This window comes from Nomascus leucogenys, chromosome 19 (assembly GCF_006542625.1).
Source record: "Nomascus leucogenys isolate Asia chromosome 19, Asia_NLE_v1, whole genome shotgun sequence".
NCBI classification, from domain to species: Eukaryota; Metazoa; Chordata; class Mammalia; order Primates; family Hylobatidae; genus Nomascus; species Nomascus leucogenys.
The window spans coordinates 54219471-54243067 of record NC_044399.1 but is presented as its reverse complement, the minus strand read 5'-3'; the positions used below and the strand labels follow the sequence as shown (position 1 = coordinate 54243067).

Below are 23597 nucleotides of genomic sequence, written 5' to 3'. Positions count from 1 at the left end.
AATTGTACACTCAGAAACATTTATTCACAATTGCTTATTCAGTATCTCCGTGTGTGATCTTATAGCTATAGGTGTGAAGTTTTTCTTAAATGGTGTCCCATTGTACCTGTTAGAGAAATAGATGCTAGTTTCTCACATAATGTTGATGTCAGAGACATCTTTCAGTGTCAATAAATATCACTGACATTATTCTAAATACTTCAAATTCACCATTGTATTTAGGTGCTATATTTTATTTAACTATTTATTAGTAGATTTTAGGTTATTTTCAGTTCATAATAACCTCATACATACATCTTTTGGTGCTTGCAGAAACCTCTGCAGATAGAATCTTAGAAGTATAATTGTTAGGTTTATGGATTACTTCTGTTTTATTTTAGAAGTCAAAGGATTCAGTATTTGATGGAATTAAAATGTCTTCATGCTTTAAGGAAAATTGAATTGTTATTTTTAGTTTGTTTACACCTTAGTAGATTCAGAGGATGAGTTCTGTCAAAAACTCTTTTTTAAATAACCTAGGAAACCTTTTCCTTTCCCTTGGCAGAATCTGTTCAGTGACCTTTTCCTTTCTCATGGCAGAATCTGTTCAGTGATTGTCAGTTTATTCCTCAAAGATGGCCTAATTCTGAATTTTGAAGCATTTATACTGTTAATGGAAGTTTACTCCTTTGTCAATTACCTTTTGAGTAAATTAATGTCGTTTACCGTGTTTGTGCTGTATTTACTTTGCTTTTTCTCATTTTTTAAGAACCTATGACTTAAGAAATAGTGTAGGTCAAAAGATCATAGAGAATTGGTCACTGGAAGAATAATTCTTGTTAGTCTTTGCCTATGAGGGAAAAATCACCTTGTGAAAGAATTCTGACTTTGTTGGCTTAATGTGTTGTCATTATCACTTTATTCATTTATTTTAATAGCTTTTGGCATACAAATGGTTTTTGATTACATGGGTGAATTGTATGGTGGTGATGGCTCATTGCCAGGCAGAGAGAATCATAAATTATAGAAAAGATGAAATGAAGAGCCAGTTGGTAGAGATAAAAAGCTGTAGAGTCATGCAACTCTGTTACTAGTAATGGAAAATGTAAAGATATATTTTCTTTGATAGTGTGGTATTTTTTCTGTTGTAGAGAAGAGAATAGTGTTGTATTTGGTCCCCTCCTATCTTGTGGGCACCCCCCCCCCCCGCCCCAGCCGCAGAATCTTTCTCATTGGTAACCAAGGAAGCTAGTGTAATAATATAACAATAGTGTGGTATCATAATTGAACTGAACATCTGATTGTCTCATTGAGCTAATGCCTCCTTGAGAAATGTCTACTAAAACGTCTTACTCCCTTCCCTGGCCATCTGTGTTGCTTATTCTTGTAGAATAAACATAGTTTTCAGTAAATCAATATGTATAATATATACTGAGCTTTGAAACTGCCATCATGTCTTTTCAGGGGAATCTTGTCCTGTATTTCTGTACCTTATATTTCTGTTTTGAGATGACTCTGTTAGCTTATAACTAAAACTGAAAATTTATAAAACCTTGAGTGTTTTTTACCCAGGAATATTTGGTCTTTTAGATGAAAAATTACATAATGATTTGGAATGTTGTTTTAGGTTTAGCCTTGATTAAAAACAGTATCACACATTTATAGTGTTACAAAGTAAAAATAAAACCAGTAAATAATAATATCCTTCTTTAAACTGTGTATTTCCTTATGCTATAATTTCTATTAGATCCTGCAAAAATGGAGTTATAGAGTATTGAATTCTAAGGTAATTATAGAATATTCTTATTGCAGGAAATTTGGACACCTATAGTGCCTCTTTGGTCTATTTGCTTTTCTTAGCTTAATCTATTTCCTGTTCACATAACACACTGTATAATTTTTTGAGAAAGGAATCTGCTGTATAAAAATATACCAGTTAATTCACCATGAAAATTTAATTTAGATAGAGGATAACTGAGTTTCAATTAATTGGAGCACTTTATTTTTCTGTTTGATTAACTGGATAAAATTATTCCATTTAAATTCTTTTATTCTTACTTTAGCCAGAGAACATTCTTCAGACTTATAAATTATGTACCAACAAAATATGCATGTGAAGATATAATGACTGTTCGTAAAGCTCATTTCATTAGATTATTTTATCTTTACAGTGACCCTGTGCAGTACATATTTTTCGTAATTCTTCTTACTGATAAACATTATTATATTTTGTATTAAGACTTGAATATACTTTTTAGTTGAAACCCTCATGGTCTCTGCTAATCTGTGCAGCCTCTGTTATAAGAAGAAACCGGTAAAGACTAATAGTGTTACTACATCTCTACTTTCCTTTCAAGGTTTACCATATAGAGAATTGATTTTCAGCTTCACAGAGAGAGTAAAATCCATTCTTTTCCAGTTGTCACAACTTAAGATGTATTTTTTTTCTAACAGAATTCACAAAATAATCCATTTTTCCCTTAGAGTATATACCCACAGAAAGTGGCCTTAGTTTAATTTTAACACTGACTCAAAGCTCCCCACCCCCCCGTCTGCCTCATTCCCAACTGTATTTCACAAAAACCCTAGAATACTCTGAGAAGAGAATGATTCAGGAAAATATGTTCTGTTAATGTATCACTTTCAGGGTCTATTTTAGTGTTTTTTGAGGATTTGGAGCTGTAACTTTAAAAATGCTGTGTATCACGGCCGGATGCGATGGCTCACAGCTGTAATCCCAGCACTTTGGTAGGCTGACATGGGCTGATCACTTGAGGCCAGGAGTTCTAGACCAGCCTGTCCAACATGGTAAAACCCATCTCTACTAAAAATACAAAAATTTAGCTGGGTATGGTGGCGCATATCTGTAATCCCAGGAACTTGGGAGGCTGAGGCACGAGAATCCCTTGAGCCTGGGAGGTGGAGGTTGCAGTGATCACACCATTATACTCCATTACACTCCAGTCTGGGCAACAGAGGGAAACTCTGTCTCAAAAAATACATACATACATACATACATACTATGTATCACACACTCAGAAACATTTTACAATATTTTTGTCTCTATTACTGTGAAATCCAAGGGTGAATAAAGTACATGTATTTGGTATAGTTCTTTTTTTAAGTAACAGAAATAGTAGTTTACTACTTATTTTTATATACCTAATATATTGCCTTTTTTTCTTATTTCTCTTTTGTCTTTGTTTTTAACAAGCATACACAAGACGTGCAAATTTCTTTTCTTCAAATAAAATTGTATTTAACTCTTTGATCATCTTAGATAAAGAAAATAGATTCATTGTGTATTCTGCAGATCTCTAGGTCATGACTGTGGTTGCATATAATGATTTTCATTGAAATGATGTGTATGTTGTATTTGTAATAGAATTTTTACCTTCCTTTTGGGGATGAGAGAAATTAAAGAAAAAGGTCAAGTGTAAAGAGGATGTTAACTATTACTGCTGAGAATATCGTATCTATCTTGAAGTCTGTCCTGAGGCCACTGCCTAAACTCAATTAATTTTGATCTGATAATTCAAAGAATGGAGGAGATTCCATAGGTTTGTGCGCCCTCAAGCCCAAAACCTTTACAAGAGGAGATAGAAAGACATCATTAAGAAGCTAGATCCCAGTGCCAGCACTTTGGGAGGCTTAGGTGGGATGATCACTTGAAGCCGGGAGTTCAAGACCAACCTTGGCAACATAGGGAGACCTTGTCTCTACAAAAAATAAAAATAAATTAGTATCTTTTTTTTTTTTTTGGACAGAGTCTCGCTCTCTCGGCCGGGCTGGAGTGCAGTGGCTTGATCTCGGCTCACTGCAATCTCTGTCTCCTGGGCTCAAGCAATTCTCCTGCCTCAGCCTCCCGAGTAGCTGGGATTACAGGCGTGTGTCACCACGCCCAGCTGATTTTTGTACTTTTAGTAGAGACGGGGTTTCACCTTGTTGGCCAGGCTGGTCACAAACTCCTGACCTCAGGTAATCCGCCCACCTCAGCATCCCAGAGTGCTGGGAGTACAGGTGTGAGCCACTGCACCTGGCCAACCTGGCAGTTGTAACAACATAGTGTCTGACATTAGTAGAAGTCAAGACACTACAGGAAAATCAATCCAGGTTTGGAGGCCTAAAGGATACATAGGAATTAACCAAGAATAGAGTACAAATGAAGAGGGGCAAGGGATTGGTGGTGTCCCAAGGGTATGAAAACAATGTTAGCAGTGAAGGAAAGCATCGCATATTCAGGGGACCTTGAAAAGTTTGGTGTGCCTGAGTATAGTGTAGCTGGAAGGTAGTGGTGGGAGATGAGCCTGGAGAGGAAATCGGGCTAGAAGATAAACAGTAATGTATCACAGAGTTACTTACCTTAAAAGTAACGTTGAGCCACTGAAAGGTTTTCAGCAGCTCTCATCAGGTTTGCATTATAGAAAGATGGTCTTCCAGGTATAGTTGAATGGTTGGAGGGGAAGTTGGAACAAGACCAAACTACCATGGAAGAGATTTTCATCTGTTTCTTCTCAGCAGATAGAGCTGTATATGTCTTCTCCCTGTCCTACTGTTTTGGGGGACTGAGATTTTGGTACTCATCAGCACTGTTGCTCTCATATTATAGACTTAATAGATAGTTTCTAGGTAGAAATATATTCCATGCTCCAGATATTTGTCTTAAAAAGCAATCTGTGTTCATATTGGCAACTGCAGATTTATCTCTAGGGATCTCCTTCAATAGAGTACAAGTGCCATAGCATAAATGGATCTGGGAACATGGCTTCCTTTGTTCTTGTATACGAATCTGATGTCTACAATGCTAGGCAGAAATTTTCTAACACTAATCCTACTACTTGGTTATTTGACTGACTCAGGCAGAAAGCTATGATCTGTCGATTGATAGAAGCTAAGTCATTAAGTCAAAAAGCATCTTAAATCTTTTGTATTAAGGTCCTAGAATGACAGGGTGAGACTCCATACATGTTCATGTCTTCCTGTTCCTCTACTGTTTGCTTAAAGCTGTCACCCAGCTGAAGTTGTAGACACGGAACACTTATACAACATTAAATTTTGTGTCCTACCCAAATCTAAAAGAGAACTCATGACGATGAGATTTTATTAAATAAGTCAGTTTTCATGATTGAAAACTGAAGGAAATTTCTTGGTAGAAATTCTTTGTTAGACTGCAGAACCTTGGCATTTGTGAGGAAGAACTTTTAGATGTTATACCACCTATGCTACTGTTTACTTCAATTTTCCTTTGCCTTTTTTTTTTCTACTTAGAATTTTTCTTCAGATCAACTTAAAAAAACAAGAAGTTTTTCTCAGGCTTTTAAAGAGGAAACTTCAAATTACCCCCATAGTGGATGGACCATTATCATTTGCCATAAATAGGAGATAGTATAAACATGAGTGAACCATTTACTGTGAATAAAATAGTGTTTACTTATTAATCCTTGAAATATATTAGACCATGTGTGCAAAGTGGTACAATCAGGAATAATCATTCGGATTTTGTTTGTTAAATGAAACACTGGAAAAATAAATGCATGTCCGTCAAAAGGAGGATTGTTTATACTACAGAATATTCATACATGTAAAATTGTGCAACAATGGAAAAAAGTGATCTATATTTTATTTTATTTATTTATTTATTTTGAGACGGAGTCTCACTCTGTCACCCAGGATGGAGAGCAGTGGTGCGATCTTGGCTCACTGCAAGCTCCACCTCGTGGGTTCAAGCAATTCTCCTCAGCCTCCCCAGTAGCTGGGATTACAGGCGCTTACCACCACACCCGGCTAATTTTTGTATTTTTAGTAGAGAGGGTGTTTCACCATGTTGGCCAAGCTGGTCTTGAACTCCTGACCTCAAGTGATCTGCCCCCCTCCGCCTCCCAAAGTGTTGGGATTACAGGTGTGAGCCATTGTGCCCAGCCTGATCTATATTTTAGATGTCAAAACAGCCAGCTCTTGGATGTATCATTGAATTTTGAAAAGGAAGCTGGGCTGGATATGGTGGCTCTTGTGTATAATCCCAGCACTTTGGGAGGCCAGGGTGGGAGGATGATTGCTTGAGCCCAGGAGTTCAAGACCAGCCTGGGCAACATGGTAAGTAAAACCGTGATATATTAGTTGGGTTGCCTTGTACACTGTACTCCTTTTAGGTGGTGTGCTGTGGAGTAGAGTAGGTAGAATCAATATTGCAGCCATATCACTGAACTTTCTGTTCATCCAAAGGTTTTGGTAAGAATGACTGCTTAGCTGGACGTGGTGGCTCACACCTCTAATCCCAGCACTTTGAGAGGCCGAGGCAGGTGGATCACCTGAGGTCAAGAGTTCAAGACCAGCCTGGTCAACATGGCAAAACCCGTCTCTATTAAAAATACAAAACGCTTAGCTGGGTGTGGTGGCACGCACCCGTAATCCCAGCTACTCGGGGCAGCTGAGGCAGGAGAATCACTTGAACCCAGGAGGCAGAGGTTGCAGTGAGCCAAGATCCCACCAGTGCACTCTAGCCCGTGGGATAGAGCAAGACTCTGTCTCAAAAACAAACAAACAAAAAAACCAGAATGACTGCTTAACGAAGGAACTCAGGATTAACACCATGGGATTTTCTTTTATGTCTTGTAGTTCTCTTATTACAGAGTTTTCACTATTATATATAGTAATGTATCAGGTACATAATTCTATATAATGTCTCTAATATACATACATACATATATCTGAAAGGTAGCCTCTGAATTTTTATTTTTGAAATAGTAGACTTTAAGCCATGTTTTAAATTGTCCTCAGTTACACCTTAATACGAAGTGATTAATCTTTTATAGTTTGGTGCGTGATGATTACAGTAGTCTGATGGGATTGATATTTAGTGTAAACTAGCGCACTGCTCAAGGAATGAGTGTACTTTTAGTTAATTTCATCTTTTCTGACTTACCTGTTATAGTAACCTATTGACACTGTAAGGTGGCAGGTAGGGGTGTTTCATTGTGATTTAGTCTGTATTTTGAAAGTTGACAATTCCTTAGGCAGTTGTTGGGTATTCACTGTACAGATTGTTTTAAGAGCTTCATAAAGATGATGTTTTAATATTTTTTGGTTCAGGGTTCTGTGTTTCTGTAATTTACTATCTTTCCTAATACCCCCTTTCAAGAATCGCAATTTGTAATAACTGCATGGTGTTAAGTGTAAAAGTTAACACAGATAAACTGATGAATATTGATGTTGGCTGGTTTACTAATAACCAGAATTTGAATTAAGGCAATTTCTGAGATAACATTCCTTCTGGAGGAACAAAAGATTAGGCCAGTATGTTATGTCAAAATAGAGAATTTTACATTCAACACTTTGCATTTTTTGAACTAAAAGACAAGGTTAAAGTATTCTCAGGATTTTCTTCAGAAATTAAAGGTTTTTTTTTTTAAGGAATATATGTGACATTTCGTACATTAGTTTAATAGCATTTTGAATGTGTACTTTACCTATACCTATAATGCTAAAACATAATGTAATCTTTTTTCCCCCCTAAGACAGAGTCTCACTCTGTCGCCCAGGCTGGAGTGCAGTGGCGTAATCTCAGCTCACTGCAGCCTCCACCTCCCGGGTTCAAGTGATTCTTCTACCTCAGCCTCCCAAGCAACTGGAACTACAGGGGCCCGCCACCATGCCTGGCTAATTTTTTTGTATTTTTTGTAGAGACGGGGATTCGCCATGTTGGCCAGACTGTTCACGAACTCCTGACCTCAGGTGATTTGCCCACCTCGGCCTCCCAAAGTGCTGGCATTACAGGCGCGAGCCACCGTGCCCGGCCCGTAAATTTCACTTAGACCATTCTTCTAATATCATCTATCACTTAAAACCTAAAGAATAGGCTGGGTGTGGTGGCTTACACCTGTAATCCCAGCATGTTGGGAGGTTGAGGTGAGAGGATTATTTGAGCCCAGGAGTTCAAGGCAAGCCTGGGTAATATAGCGAGACCCCATCTCTCTTCTTTAAAATAATATTTAAATTTTAAAAAATTTTGGCTGGGTGCAGTGGCTCTTGCCTTTAATCTCAGCCCTTTGGGAGGCCGAGGTGGACAAATTAACTGAGGTCATTAGTTTGGCCAACATGGTGAAACTGGCCAACATGCCAACTGGCCAACATGGTGAAACCCCATCTCTGCTAAAAATACAAAAATTAGCTGCGTGTGGTGGTGCACAGTGGGTGTAATCCCAGCTACTTGGGAGGCTGAGGCAAGAGAATCGCTTCAACCAGGGAGGCGGAGGTTGTAGTGAGCCAAGATAGTGCCATTGCACTCCAGCCTGGGCTACAGAATGATACTCTGTCTCAAAAATAAATAAATAAATAAAATAAAAAGTTTTTTAAAACCTAAACGATAAAAAGTGGAGCATATCAGGATGCTGGCATTGTATGTTTTTCTTGTTCAATTAAAATTATTTTTAATAATAGTTTGAATGAAAATGGTTGATTAAACTGTAATATTGGTTCTTTTTAATTTATTTGCCTGGATAATGTTAAGTAGCTCTTTATTTTATTTCAGAGGAATTAAGCGCCTTATTTCCTCTACTTGCCTACTATCATATTAGGCAGAAGAAAAAAACTTAGTATTCACCCATCAAGGACTTGCACTCTAGGTGAGATCCATTCCCTGGGCTAGTGTTTGAAAATTCCTGTTACCATAAACGTTTTATTTTTTTAGATGCCCTTAGGCTGGCAATATTCAATCACTTTGTGATTGAAACCCCTTTCTTTCTGGCAGAAAGAATTCTATCCCCAAAGCCTTAGATTCTGGCTTACTTCTTTAGCTTTATAATTTAGTCATTTTTGTATGTAATATTTTTGGGGTTTAGGCCTATGAAGAGTGGGAGGAAATAGTTTCCTAAGGACCAAAACAGAAAAAGAGACTTGAAAAGTAGCAAAGGATATATATATCAGGTGCAAGCAATGTTGCAAACGGGCCAAAGACAACCTGTGAAAAGATGTTTATTGATGCACAGACTCCAAGCCTCATTCTATACCAATTGTAAGGACTCAAAATTTGGTGAAAATCAGTTTTAGAAATGTTCTGATTGACGACTTAGGCAGATACAAAACAAAATTATTTCATGCATTCCTTTTGTTCTACCAATTAAATTTTGATTAGTACAATATTTGGTTCTTTTTTTTTTTTTTTTTTTTTTTTTTTGAGACAAAGTCTCACTCTGTCACCCAGTCTAGAGTGCTGTGGCATGATCTTGGCTCACTGCAACCTCTGCCTCCCAGGTTCAGGCGATTCTTCTGCCTCAGCCTCCTGAGTAGCTGGGACTACAGGCGCGTGCCACCACACCCGGCTAATTTTTGTATATTTAGTAGAGACAGGATTTTGCCATGTTGGCCAGGCTGCTCTCGAACTCCTAACCTCAGGGGATCTACCCACCTCGGCCTCCCAAAGTGCTGGGATTACAGGCTTGAGCCACCGTGCCTGGCCGATTAGTACAGTATTTCTTTTCCAGCCTCTCTGCTTCCATTTTTTTCTCTTCTTGTTTCTTGAAAATAAGCCAATCTGCCCTAAATCAAGCATACGTTGTAATAAATACATAGTTGCGTATAGTTATATAAAAATATAAGGAGTTAATAGTACAGCCCTAACTTTTATGTAGGATTTATAGTTTCTGAATTGCTTAGGTATATATTGATTTTTCTGCTCTATGTAGTAGGCAATAAATTATGTACTATTCTTATTTGACAGAAAATGAATCTGTTGCTCAGAATGTTACATTACAAACTTAGTAATAGGTAATAAAGCTAAGATTTAGCTTCTAAGCCTCCTGATACTGTTGATGTTCATCATGGAAAACAGTATTGATGAAGAAAAGATAGTTTGTTGACCCATAGTCTAGCTACTTCTATTTTTATATACCACTACTACCCACTACCCAAATAGTTCATTGATTATTAGGATTCACGCTTGTGTAATGGCTAAACTTAAGCCTTAATTGGTTGTTGGAAAACACTGATTAAATGCCCAAATACAACTTACTCTGTTACTCAAGTGATTTAAAAAAAAAAAAAAAAAACTTAAAAAACATTATAAATTGACTTAGTGTTTCTACCTCAGAAGCATATTAGTATAAAATGATCACTTTATTCTTTATCAAATTGCATTATATGAGCTTTATGTTTCACAACAGTTTTCACTGTATTATCTCAGACAAAATCTCAAGCAGTCCTTTTTTTTTTTTTTTTTTTGAGACAGGGTTAAACTGTCACCCAGTCTATGTGGCGCTATCTCGGCTCACTGCAACCTTCACCTCCCAGAGCGATCCTCCCACCTTGACCCAAGTAGCTGGAACTACAGGTGTATCCCACCACTCCTGGCGAATTTTTGTGTTTGTAGTAGAGATGGGGTTTCCCCTTGCTGCCCAGGCTGGTCTCGAACTCCTGAGCTCAAGCAATCCACCTGCCTCAGCCTCCTGAATTCCTGGGATTACAAGTGTGAGCCACTACACCCGGCCAAAGTCTCAACCAGTCTTAATTATTGAATTTGAAGTCTGTTGCTAAGTAAAATTTACTTCATATCAAGTCTTTCTGGGCACATTACAATTAGTAACTTGTTCGTATTATCTATAAATTTTGGAGTTCGGGTAGTTCAAATTCCACCTTTTTATAAATGAGAAAAACAAAGCTCATACAGACTTATTTGTTTTCATTTCTCTGATGGTTAGTGACATAGCTATGATAAGAACTCATACCTCCTAATGTCTCAAAAACATTTATCTGCTAAATTAAACTTAACTCCCAAATAATTAGATTTGTGCGTAAATGATTAATTAAAAATCAGAACATGGAGCTTCTGAGCTGGTTCTAATATTTAGGATATTTAAAAATTATTTTTAAGGGGCTGGGCATTGTGGCTTACGCCTGTAATCCCAGCACTTTGGGAGGCCGTGGCACGTGGATCATGAGGTCAAGAGATCAAGACCAGCTTAGCCAACATGGTGAAACATTGTCTCTACTAAAAATACAAAAATTAGCTGGGAATGATGGTGTGTGCCTGTAGTCCCAGGTACTTGAGAGGCTGAGGCAGGAGAATCGTTTGAACCCAGGAGGTGGAGGTTACAGTGAGCTGAGATTTCGCCACTGCACTCCAACCTGAGCGACAGAACCAGGGTCCGTCTCAAAAAAAAAAAAATTATTTTTAAATGATGGCAATGAAGTAAAGTATTTTTAGTTGAAAAAAATCTGCTTTTGGGCTAAGTGTGGCGGTTCATGCCTGTAATTCCAGTGCTTTGGCAGGCCAAGGCAGGTGGATCACTTGAGACCAGCCTGGGCAACAAGGCAAAACCCCGTCTCTACTAATAATACAAAAATTAGCGAGGCGTGGTGGTGTCCACCTGTAATCCCAGCTACTCAGGAGGTTAAGGCATGAGAATCGCTTGAACCTGAGAGGTGAAGGTTGCAGTGAGCCGAGATCGTGCCACTGCACTCCATCCTGGGCGACAGAGTGAGACTCTATCTCAGAAAAATAAAAAGAGAAGAAAATAACCTATTTTTGATAATTTAAAAAATACGTAGAATAATGTGGATTTTACAGAATTTTCCTACTGTTTTCCTTTTACTCAATGTGTTTTCACTCCCCTGAAGAATTTGTAATATCCTATGATAGGAGATTAAAGGGCAGCATATTTCACTAAGTATCCATAGTATTCTAGTCATGTCTAATTACTAGATTACCAAAGTAAACTGAGTCTCATTGTGTTTGGTTATCTCTCTAGTATAAGCAGGTAGCAACTGTATAATCACTTATATGAAGAATAGGTCAGCTTTATCCGTCTGATGTTTTTCTTGCGGTATTAATTGAATAAGAATTAATAAGGCTGGGTGCAGTGGCTCACGCCTGTAATCCCAGCACTTTGGGAGGCAGGTGCATCACATGAGGTCAGGAGTTCAAGACCAGCCTGGCCAACATGGTGAAACCCCATCTCTACTAAAGATACAAAAATCTAGCCAGGCATGGTGGTAGGTGCCTGTAATCCCAGCTACTCAGGAGGCTTGAGGTGGGAGAATTGCTGTAACCTGGGAGGCGGAGGTTGCAGTGAACCAAGATCTGCCATTGCACTCCAGCCTGGACAACAAGAGTGAAACTCCATCTCAATAAATAAATAAATAAATAAGATTTTTCTGAAATTTTCTTAATTATTGATGGATGTACTTTTCTACTGTCTTTTCAAGATGATTTGGTATCCACTTTCATAGATTAGGGCAATGTGTTGGTGATAAAATGGCATTGCCGAAAGAAGCCTCTTGCTCCCACACACAAACACAGTATTATTTTCCATTTCCTGCATTTTATTGTGGTTTAATGTACCCTGTATTTCTAATATCTTTAGCTCCTTTGTCAAGAAGAGGTGATTAAAGGATTTATGCAGCAGTATTTGATATTTAAAGAGTAAGCAAAAACACTCCCCGTTTATGAGCATTGTTCAACATTTTATTTTAGACTGTTAAAAAAGACAGAACTTGAAAGTAACTCACAGTTACCTCCACTAATAAAGGGATTTCTGGCGTGGATGACATAACACTTTAAATCTGTACATACATATTGTTTTTACTTGAATTTAAATATTATTATCTATTGTGTAAATTCATTCTGTTACCCACAAAATAGTCACTGTGTGAAAATGGGACCCTTTAGCATTTACAAGTTAGTTCTGGTGAAATTCGTCTCCTGCTGGTCATTCCAGCTGGTATTATCTTAAGATGAAATTAAAAGATAGCCATAGTAGTTTTACTTTTGAATAAATATGATACTTCATAGCTTCCTTCAAGCAGGAACAAAGGCATTTTTTTATATCTGATCTTCTGTGCAGACTTTTTCTGCTGTACTCCAATAAGCAAAAATCATATTTAGTATAGTTGGTATTTGATGGTTTCACCAAAAATTTGAGAGATAAACTTATTGTGAATCAAAAAATCTTATTTGCTGTCAGGGCATGACACAAATGACTCCGTGTTCAGTGTAAAGTGTTCTGGATATTTAACTTCTCTTTGAACAGCATTGAAGCAAGCATCTTTTATTGCTGTTTTTCCTAGCTATCTCAAAGTTTCTTCCTAATGGAAAGTTGTTCATCATACTTTTAAATAACTGAAGTCACTTGTAGAAGTGCCCCACTTCCTTTTTATATACCTAAGCAATGGGAGACCACTTGATTTACATCTTTCAAGGGATATTTTCTACCACACTCTTATTTTAACCCCCATAAGCTGGATCTTCTAGCACTTTAGTTAAAAAAAATTTCAGTTCCAGCCCTCCTACTTTGATTTCTGTTGAAAAACACTCTTTTACCTCTGCTTCTCATACCTAAAAATGAAAAAGTCCTGATTTCTTAGCCAGGTAGCATTTGTTATACCCATATATTTCTTTAAATGTTTCTGTTTTTGATGGTGGTAAACAAGTTCAGTTGTTCGTCAGTCTTTTTTCACACAGATAGGCAAATATTTATTTTAATATCTCTTCTTTGACTGGCTCAGTTGGGTTGTCCCTTGGTAAACTGCTGAAACATATTATTTGTGGCAACTCTATAAACAGTAGCATGCAGTACCTTCTGTATGTCTGGTGATGTTTAATTTGGCCTAAAAATTAGTATATTTGTGTCTAGTATAGAAATCAAGTTTTATTTTTAAAGGCTTCTTATAACTATTTTAAGTATTCCCTTCTTTCATGCTCACTTATGCTACCAAAGTATTTTTCTTTCAACATTCATTTAAATCATCCGAAATTAAACTGGTACTTCCACTTAGAGATTAAGTAAAAACAAAAGGGGATCATAGAGTTAAAAACTAAGCTTTAAATTAATCACAGAAAACATTTATTGTACGGAGATCTTTGCCTGTTTACTGGTGCATTTCAAGAATTATTTTTGTGCATCCTAGAGATACTAGAAGCAGTTTCCCACAGTGATATTTTTATTTGCTCTTTCAGTTTACCTCTAATCTAAACTGTAATTACTGTCAAAGAGCTTTAGAACTGAGGAGCACAGTGTAATCAGTGCTTTTTGGTAAATGTAGAAGTTTCATACTCTTATAGTTTTAGAATCTTCTTCTGCAGTGCTAATTCTTAATAGTTCTGAATCTACATTTCAGCATGTAGTCTCCAGATAACTTCTTCAAATGGCTCTCCTTTTTTAAATGTTTATTGCAACTTTGCAGTATGTTTAGCTTAGATTTAGGAGCGCAAAGGGTTAAAGGGGTCTTGTTTTATCAAGGAAATAGCTGTATTAAGCTGTTTTCAGTTTATGGATTATAAAATACCATAATTCTGACATGGTGTATTTAGTCTTACTAATATTCAACTTTATTTGGGCGGTAGATACTGGTAGAGGCAGTTCAATATAATTGAATGTTGAGGTATGGGTTTGCGTTTTTGTTTTGTTTTCAGGAGAAAGATTTGCCCATTTTGCTCACATCCTACTTCAGATATGTGTCACAGAGCCAAAATTTGCTTAACTAATAGCTATTTAGTTGGAATTCACAGCATAGTGGAAAATGTTTGCAGATAATTCTGTGCAATAGTAGAAACTTCAGTTGCTTCCTCGTATTTCTTCAGGGCAGTGATCACAACCAGATTCAACGTATGCACAAAGCAGCGGATACCATGGTAGCGGCCGTCGCTGATTGCTTTTACCATGTTGGATCCATTGTCAGTCTCAAAGACCTACTTCCAGCTAGGTGCCTTGAACTCAAATAGCTTTTCACACAGACTTCAGGATGTGAGCTAAGGTATGGCCTTTTTTCATGAGCTGGGCCTACATATGGGTTGACAGTAACCTGCAACTTTTATAGAAAAGAGACTACTGGCTATAGTTTAATGTCAGACAATGACTAGTTAGAATCGTTGATAGGTAGGTAGTGTGTGTTCTTCATATATTCAAAGTATTCTCACCATTTAGAGATTTTCTTTTTTTCGGTGTGTTTTTGTCAGACTATTCAAGTAAAAATTTCTCATTAGAACCTGGTGCAGAGGTCTAATATATACCTGCTTTATGATTCAACCATTGTCTTCAATATGAAATACATATCATTTCTTTCACACATTTGGTGTAAAGAATTTTTTTAAACTTCTGAGGATTCTTGCACAATTATTTTTCTTTTACTTTTTCTTAATTACAGTAAAAAAAAAAAAGTATCATCCTAAGCTTGTGCACTATTTTAATAATCTCCTACTAATCTTCTTTTTAAAAGTGGATTTAGGAAATTGGCATGAATAGAGCTTGACATTTAGAATCAGTAGTTCCAAGGGTAATCTACACACTGGGGTGGTAAATACAATAAAGACCTAAATTGGATTAATGCAGTTCACACTCCATGCTAGAGATTCTTGTTTCATCAAAGAGAAAATAACCTTTCTGGAAAAAGAGCTTCACTTTCATATCTTCCTTCTCTGCAAGATATGTTTCTTTAAGTGAAATCTTTATTGAGAGTACAGTGGGTTAACTCATTGATTCTAGGCTTAAGAAACTATATTTTATTATGGCTGTAATCATAACTGCTGTCTGAAACAACTTACTGTTGTTTTCTTATTCAGTGGCCCTGTTACTTAATAATTTTTCAAGACCTGGTAATAGAGAATCATTTACAACTGGGGAGGAAGAGTCCTTGTAAATTCAAAGTGGGTACTGTCAAGCAGCTTATGCACTTCTCTTCATTCTCAGTGTTTGACACTGATTGTTAATAGCTATTGACAAATGCAGAAGTTGGTAATCAGTTTGAGTTACTCTACCAGAATCATATCTTTATTAAGAAGTGACTCACTGTTAAACTACAGTCTCACCTTAATTTCATAGCTGTAAAAGACACAGTATAGTAGTTGACTCTAGCAGTAGAATTCTCTGATATTTCAGTCTTCAGACATACACTATACTCTCCTTATATATGCAAAAACATATATTCAGATACACGTACACAGACGACAGTTGATGACTGAAATGGTGTACAGTATAACATCTGCCAAGTCATTTCCTGAGTGGTAAAGGAAAGTGGCCATGTGTTCTCTGACTTCTTATGACTCAGAAGAAAAGAAGAGAGCACAGGAAAAAAGGCAGCCATTCAGTGACATATTATACCTCTTCAGTTAAGTCAGGTGACGTAAGTTTTTACCTTCTAGTTAAAGATATCTGTAGAAACTAGTTTTTGTTTACACATTGTAGGAACTAAATTCAAAACACATGCATGATACTGTTTTCATTTATTCATCCTGCCCACTTGAGTGGCTTCTTAGTTTACTGTTTATCTACCTTGAGTTAAGGATTGAATAGCTTCTGAGCAGATTTTTGTTTTTGTGACAAGGAAAGGTTCATTTGTATGTAGATGACATAGTATTATTTGTTAAGGATTCTTCTTTTTTTTTGAGATGGGGTTTCACTCTTGTTGCCCAGGCTGGAGTGCAATGGTGTGATCTTGGCTCACTGCAACCTCTACCTCCTGGGTTCAAGAAATTCTCCTGCCTCAGCCTCCCCAGTAGCTGGGATTACAGGCATGCGCCACCATGCCCAGCTAATTTTGCATTTTTAGTAGAGATGGGGTTTCTCCATGTTGTTCAGGGTGGTCTCAAATTCCCAACCTCAGGTGTTCCACCCGCCTCGGCCTCCCAAAGTGCTGGGATTACAGGCGTGAGCCACCGCGCCCAGCCTATTTGTTAAGGATTCTTCTACTGTCTGTTACTCTTTTTATAGTTCTCTAAGGCTCCATGACCACTTTGTGAGATAGTATTTTAATATAATGACCAAGTCCCTTTTTAGGTAGGTATACAACTAAAAAAATAAGTGATGTATAGTTTAGATCATACCTTAGCATAAATATTTTAAACACTTTTATTTATATACGATTTTAGTTTGTTTCAAATGATCTATTTAAAGAATTATAGAGATGTAGATTTTTGAAATTCTAAGCAGTAAAGATGTTTATTATGTCAATAATGTGCTGAGAGTTGGAATAGAGAAAAGGAAATAATGTTTAGTTGTATTTTCAGTGACTCTTGTATTAAACTACTAGTACATTTATCTAGAAAATTTAAATAAAAATTTAATGTCCTATATACTTAAACTTTGCTGTAATACATCCTATTGTGATAACAATGTGAAATGAAATTGGGTACATTTTAGATCGTGATAGGAAATAACAGAATAATATCTTTAAAATGAATATGCCCGGCCGGGCGTGGTGGCTCACGCTTGTAATCCCAGCACTTTGGGAGGCCGAGGCGGGCGGATCACGAGGTCAGGAGATCAAGACCACGGTGAAACCCCGTCTCTACTAAAAATACAAAAAAATTAGCCGGGCGTGGTGGCAGGCGCCTGTAGTCCCAGCTACTCGGAGAGGCTGAGGCAGAAGAATGGCGTGAACCTGGGAGGCGGAGCTTGGAGTGAGCCAAGATTGCGCCACTGCACTCCAGCCTGGGCGACAGAGCGAGAAAAAAAAAAGAATATGCCCTAAAACTTAGTGTTTCATTAAAAGATCCAATGTATAGAAACACATTGTATTAAGACACCTGGTAATGAACCTACATTTTACTCTAAAATATGTTTTTTTTTTTTTCTTGGAAATTTAATTCGGAGTGAAATACAAATAGTATTAAAATTTAAAAACTGCTTGTGGTCCTTTAATTCTCAAATATTTTAGGTGTAGAAGTGATTTCTCTCTCTGAATATTTATAATTAGGTGTGTTTTTAAAAGTGTGTCTCTGAGGACATCAGGTATAATGGGTCTTTTACAGTATGACATTTGTATAATGTCTGTCTCTTCTCTGATTTTATATTAGAAGGGAAAACCTACCCATAACTTTACTAGCCAATGGCTTCAAAAGCAAGTTAATATAGATCATCTGTGTGACAAATGAAATGCACACACTCATTTGTATATTTTGCCACTATTATTGATTTATGGAGGTGTTTTAGTCCTAAAATCTTAATTTTCCTTGCATTTCTTTCCATATTAAAAAAATTCAGATCTAAAAGGGAAAATGTTAAAACAGGAGTAAAACCAGATGCGTCTGATCAAGAACCAGAAGGACTTACTCTTTTGGTACCAGACATCCAAAAGACTGCTGAGATAGTTTATGCAGCCACCACCAGTTTGCGGCAAGCAAATCAAGGTACAGAACTTTTCCTATTATGCCACTTTTCACTTGATTTAAAGATGTTTCATTTACTTACTGAAACCTGCCTTTCTCTTTTTGCTTTATGTTAATGATTTTAAAGCAAGTTCATTTACCTAAAAATTTTGTTCTCTGTTAGATTTTGTTCTTTATCTGATTTCGATCATGTATAGTCTAATTTTAAATATTTCTACTATATATGATTGCTAAATTTAGTAGGTTGAGAACATACATCATAAATATTTCTTCCCACTGAAATTCATGAAATTGAAAAATGCCTTTGTATTAGATAGAAAATAGTACATTAAGACTATGGGTGAGAATTTAGTTTAAATTGATATTTTTGGCTGGCGCAGTGACTCACGCCTTTAACCCCAGCACTTTGGGAGGACTAAGTGGGTAGATCACTTGAGCTCAGGAGTTCAAGATCAGTTTGGGCAACATGGTGAAACCCCGTCTCTATGAAACACATGAAACATTAGGTGGGCATAATGGCGTGTGCCTGTGGTCCCAGCTACCTGGAAGGCTGAAGTGGGAGAATTACCTGAGCCTGGGAAGTTGAGGTCGCAGTTAGCTGTGATTGCACCACTGTACTCCAAACCTGGGAGATACAGTAGTACTCTGTCTCCAGATAGATAGATAGATAGATAGATAGATAGATAGATAGATAGATAGATAGATAGATGAATAGATTTTTTCCTATGTTAGCTGAAGAAAGTGATCTGAATTATCTATTGTTTCACTTCTGCTTTTCATAAAGATGATTATGTTTTTGCTTTATTGTTATGTTTATGAAATAGAAATTTTTTATTCTCAGCGGTTGTAATAAGATAATTGTGAAGAATTTGGCAATTTTTTGGAATTCACAATTTGAACTCCAGGGGAGAATTGTTTTTAGTTTTATTTTTTAAAATGTATACTTATGTTATTTATCTTGAAATATTAAATAACAGAAAAAAAACTGGGTGAATACTCCAAGAAGGCAGCTATGAAACCCAAACCTTTGTCAGTATTAAAGTCACTTGAAGAAAAATATGTGGCTGTTATGAAGAAATTACAGTTTGGTAAGATGAAATTTTTGATTTGCTTAAGATCTCACTTTCCATTTTTTAACAGTGCTATTGAAATGTGTTTTAGCAAATTAAAGATTTTAAAAATTGCTTGTAACATGAATTTTACTTCATACATATCAACATTTTTTATCATCTTTGCCTCTTGAATTTATGTCTGTATTTTTAGTTATAAACTGTGACTTCAATAGAAGGAGTGTAAGAGCCTAGAAAAAATAAAATCCAAGCCAAGTGTCTACAAAACAGGCAGAAAATGTTTTTCCTTATTTACTTCTTCATTTCTATACATCCTGGCCTGAAGGAAGCCAAGACCCAGAACTTTAAACTAAGTCTGTTACTCTTGCCATTTTAGATTTCCTTGCAGTTCACCTTTAGAAAATGTAATTACACATAGTTCAGTTCTAGCTTTTCCCATTCCAAAACTCTTGACAAGTAAGAACTGGCAAAAAGATTGTATCAGTACCCTTTATATGGTACTGATTTATGAGAAAACACATACCAAATTTTGATGACCATTATTAACTATTATTGTCTATGCTGCTTTTTCATTTGAGAAACAACCTAAAAATCTTGGACTATATTTTTTTAAATGCTAAAGTAGGATTCAGGAAACAGATTTTTGTCATATTGTCTTTGAAACCTCATTATAAATCATTTAGCTTTTGCTCTACTTACTTTCAGGTTTGCCATAAAGAGCACAAGAGATAATGTATATGAAAGTGATTTATACTTTTGTTAAGAGTTTTGGTCAGTGTCTAATGATATTATAGCCTTTTGCCTGACTCAGCTTGGCAGTCTAGTCTGTTAACTTCACTCTAAGTAATAATATTAACTTGGTTTTTAAATAATAAAGATTTTATTGAAAATTCCTTTGTGTATTAAAGTACTAAAACCAAATACTTTATTTAGTTTATATGAATTTAATTAACAATTACCATGGTTTTTTATGGCTTGTTGTTTTATCAAATAGTTCTGTATTACATATTGTCACATAAATTACCCCTATAACTTATTTGCTTTAAAAAACTGACCTGGCCAGGCATGGTGGCTCACGCCTGTAATCCAGCACTTTAGGAGGCCGAGGTGGGCGGTCACGAGGTTGGGAGTTTGAGACCAGCATGGCCAAACATGGTGTAACTCCATCTCTATTAAAAATACAAAAATTAGCTGGGGGTGGTGGCAGGTGCCTGTAATCCCAGCTACTCAAGAAGCTGAGACAGGAGAATCATTTGAACCCTGGAGGTGGAGGTTGAAGTGAGCCGAGACACTCCAGTCTGGGCGACACAGCAAGACTCCGTCTCAAAAAAAAAAAAAAACTCCTGACCTTTATTATCTCACTCTTTACATGGGTCAGGAATTCAGAAAAAGCCATAGTGCCTGTTAGTGCCTGTTACGACCTTGTCTTAGAAAGTGTACACCATCACTCACTAAGTCCAGCCAACACTCGAGAAGAATAGTGTCAGAAAAGAGTTTCTTTTTTTTTTTTTTTTTTTTTTTTTTTGAGACAGAGTCTCGCTCTGTCACCCAGGCTGGAGTGCAGTGGCGCGATCTCGGCTCACTGCAAGCTCCACCTCCCGGGTTCGCGCCATTCTCCTGCCTCAGCCTCTCCAAGTAGCTGGGACTACAGGCGTCTGCCACCACGCCCGGCTAATTTTTTGTATTTTTAGTAGAGACGGAGTTTCACCGTGGTCTCGATCTCCTGACCTCGTGATCCGCCCGCCTCGGCCTCCCAAAGTGCTGGGATTACAAGCGTGAGCCACCGCGCCCGGCCTAAGAGTTTCTAGACATATGTTTGTGTATGTGTGTTTCTGTTGGACATAAATATTTTATTGGGCTTTAGATTTCATTCCGCTTCCTGGATCATCAAAAATATGTCAACTAATGGCTTTTAAAGATATATGGCAGTGTTCTTATTCTTGAAGGCGTTTAGTCACATTTCATATCTACAAATTCTTTAACTAGTTCTTTTAATCCAGAAAGTTTCATTTCATGTATATGAATGTGTTTATGGATCCTTATGTGTGAGAGATTCTGGTTTAAAGTTACTACCTGTCAGAAATTTAGAATCGTATGTCCAGACCCCTTCATTAATGTTAGCTAGCTAGAAGAGTTCTCTCATACTACATAAAATCATAAACTCTCGAAGTATGTGACTTTAAACAGAATCAAGTTTGCTCCCCATTGGCTTTCAAAATAAGTCTGAAAACATACAAGTTTTCAGTTGATGCTTTTTTAAGAAACTGCATTTTCAGCCATATGTATCAAACATTTTCTAGTATAATTCTTTTACAACTTGATACTTACTAACTGCCTAAAATTCTATAATATGATTGGCTGCCATTTGTTTAACCAGTAAGTGGAACTTTAGGTTGTTTCTAGTTTTTAAATATCATATGCAACATCTCAGTGGCTTTTATTACCTGTAAATATTTGTGCATATCCAGGATTAGTTCTATAGGACAAATTAACAGAAGAGGAATTGTTGATTAAAACAGGCTGTACGTGTTTTATCAAGTAGCCATTGTCTTTGATCGAATCATTTAATAAAATCTTTGAGTTAATAGACCCTGTCCTCTATATGATATAAAATTTTCCCACTGAGCATAGTAATGGGCCCATTTCTTGGATCTGTTAGATTGTTTTTTATAAAAGTTAAAGAAAATGTATCCCTATAGCATGTGAAAGACAAGAGTCCATCCATCTGGCAGTGCTAATCCATCTGGCAGTGCTAATATATAGGTGTTATGTAAACATTTACACTTTTGCTATTCTTCCACGGTTGGAAGTTCTCTCCAGTTGAGTGGGAGAAGGATTAGTGATTATTTGTGATTTTTGTCATTATAACAATTTTTTCCAGTTCTGGGTTTTATTTTTTCTTCTCCTTTTAGATACATTTGAAATGGTTTCTGAAGATGAAGATGGGAAATTGGGATTTAAAGTAAATTACCACTACATGTCTCAGGTGAAAAATGCTAATGATGCGAACAGTGCTGCCAGAGCTCGCCGCCTTGCCCAGGAAGCTGTGACACTTTCAACCTCACTGCCTCTGTCTTCATCCTCTAGCGTGTTTGTACGCTGTGATGAGGAGCGACTTGACATCATGAAGGTAAAAAATAATGATAATAAAGCACTCTCCCTTATCTCCTTGGCTCATCTAATTACTCAAATATTTATACAAAACTAGAAATATTATACAAATAAATTATACAAAATACTAGCAATTTTGGTGACCATTTTTAGACGGCAGTGAAAGGAGCCTCCCCCACACCCCCCCTTTTTTTTTTGGCAACAGGGTCTCACTCTTGCCCAAGCTGGAGTACGGTGATGTGATCACAGCTCACTGCAGCCTCCACGAAGAGCCCTTTTCTAATGTTAGTTCAGAGTGTGTGGATCACACTGCTGTTGAAAAAAAAATTTAGAAAATATCAAAAGAGCCATCATCCTTGAGCAAAGATTGTGTGAAGCTGGTCACAATATCAAAGGATTTAATGCTGATCAGTTAAAAAATGTTACAGGATTTCCGTTTTGTTGTCCAAGATACTTCTCTCATGTTTTTTAGTGTCACTGTTCAAAACTTAGTCATTTTCTGTCTTTTCTAGGAAATTTATGTTTTTTTAAATTCCTAAGATCTGTGAATTATAGGTAATACAATAATATATAATCTCTACTTTTATGTTTAACACGTGATAATCTGGCCTTAAATTCCAAGAGTCTGCTGCATCAAGAAAATGTTAAACATTTAACCTGAAAAAGAAAACTTTCTTTATATTTATGATTTAATTCATGGGTTAAACATTCTGTCTTCCATAGATACCCAGCTAAAACTATTGGCCCATTGACTTGTAGAAAGTTTTATTTGTTTGCTTGCTCCTTTTGATTTTTTGGATAGGCTCATGCTTGTAATCTCAGCACTTTGGGAGGCCGAGGTAGGCAGATCACTTGAGATCAGGAGTTCCAGACCAGCCTGGCCAACATGGTGAAACCCCATCTCTACTAAAAATACAAAAATTAGCTGGGTGTGGTGGCAGGCACCTATAATCCCAGTACTTGGCAGGCTGAGTCTGGGGAATCGCTTGAACCTGGGAGGTGGAGGTTGCAGTGAGCTGAGATCTTGCCACTGCACTCCAGCCTGGGCGGCGGAGTGAAACTCCATCTCAAAAAAAAAAAAAAAAAAAAAAAAATGCCGGGTATGCTGGCTCATGCCTGTAATCCTGGCATTTTGGGAGGCCAAGGTGGGTAGACCAGTTGAGGTCAGAAGTTCAAGAACATACTGGCTGATATGATGAAACCTCGTCTCTACTAAAAATACAAAAATTAGCCGGGCATGGTGGTGCATGCCTGTAATCCCAGCTACTCGGGAGGCTGAGGCAGGAGAATTGCTTGAACCCAGGAGGTGGAGGTTGTAATGAGCCGAGATCATACCACTGGAC

The 23597-nt window shown here is 37.0% G+C and overlaps 1 protein-coding gene across 9 annotated transcripts in view; it reads left to right on the top strand.

The window, feature by feature from the left end:
* The window catches only part of BIRC6 (baculoviral IAP repeat containing 6), a 258422-nt gene that overhangs the window by 216924 nt on the left and 17901 nt on the right, over positions 1–23597 (top strand). For 8 of the 9 annotated variants that reach the window (XM_030800387.1, XM_030800383.1, XM_030800386.1 and 5 more), the window contains 3 exons: positions 17949–18094; positions 19051–19161; positions 22056–22273. In XM_030800387.1, coding sequence (XP_030656247.1) covers positions 17949–18094; positions 19051–19161; positions 22056–22273 — 475 coding nt within the window. Of the gene's footprint in view, positions 1–14551; positions 14725–17948; positions 18095–19050; positions 19162–22055; positions 22274–23597 lie in introns of those variants that run through there. The other variant, XR_004027064.1, reaches the window with a different exon arrangement.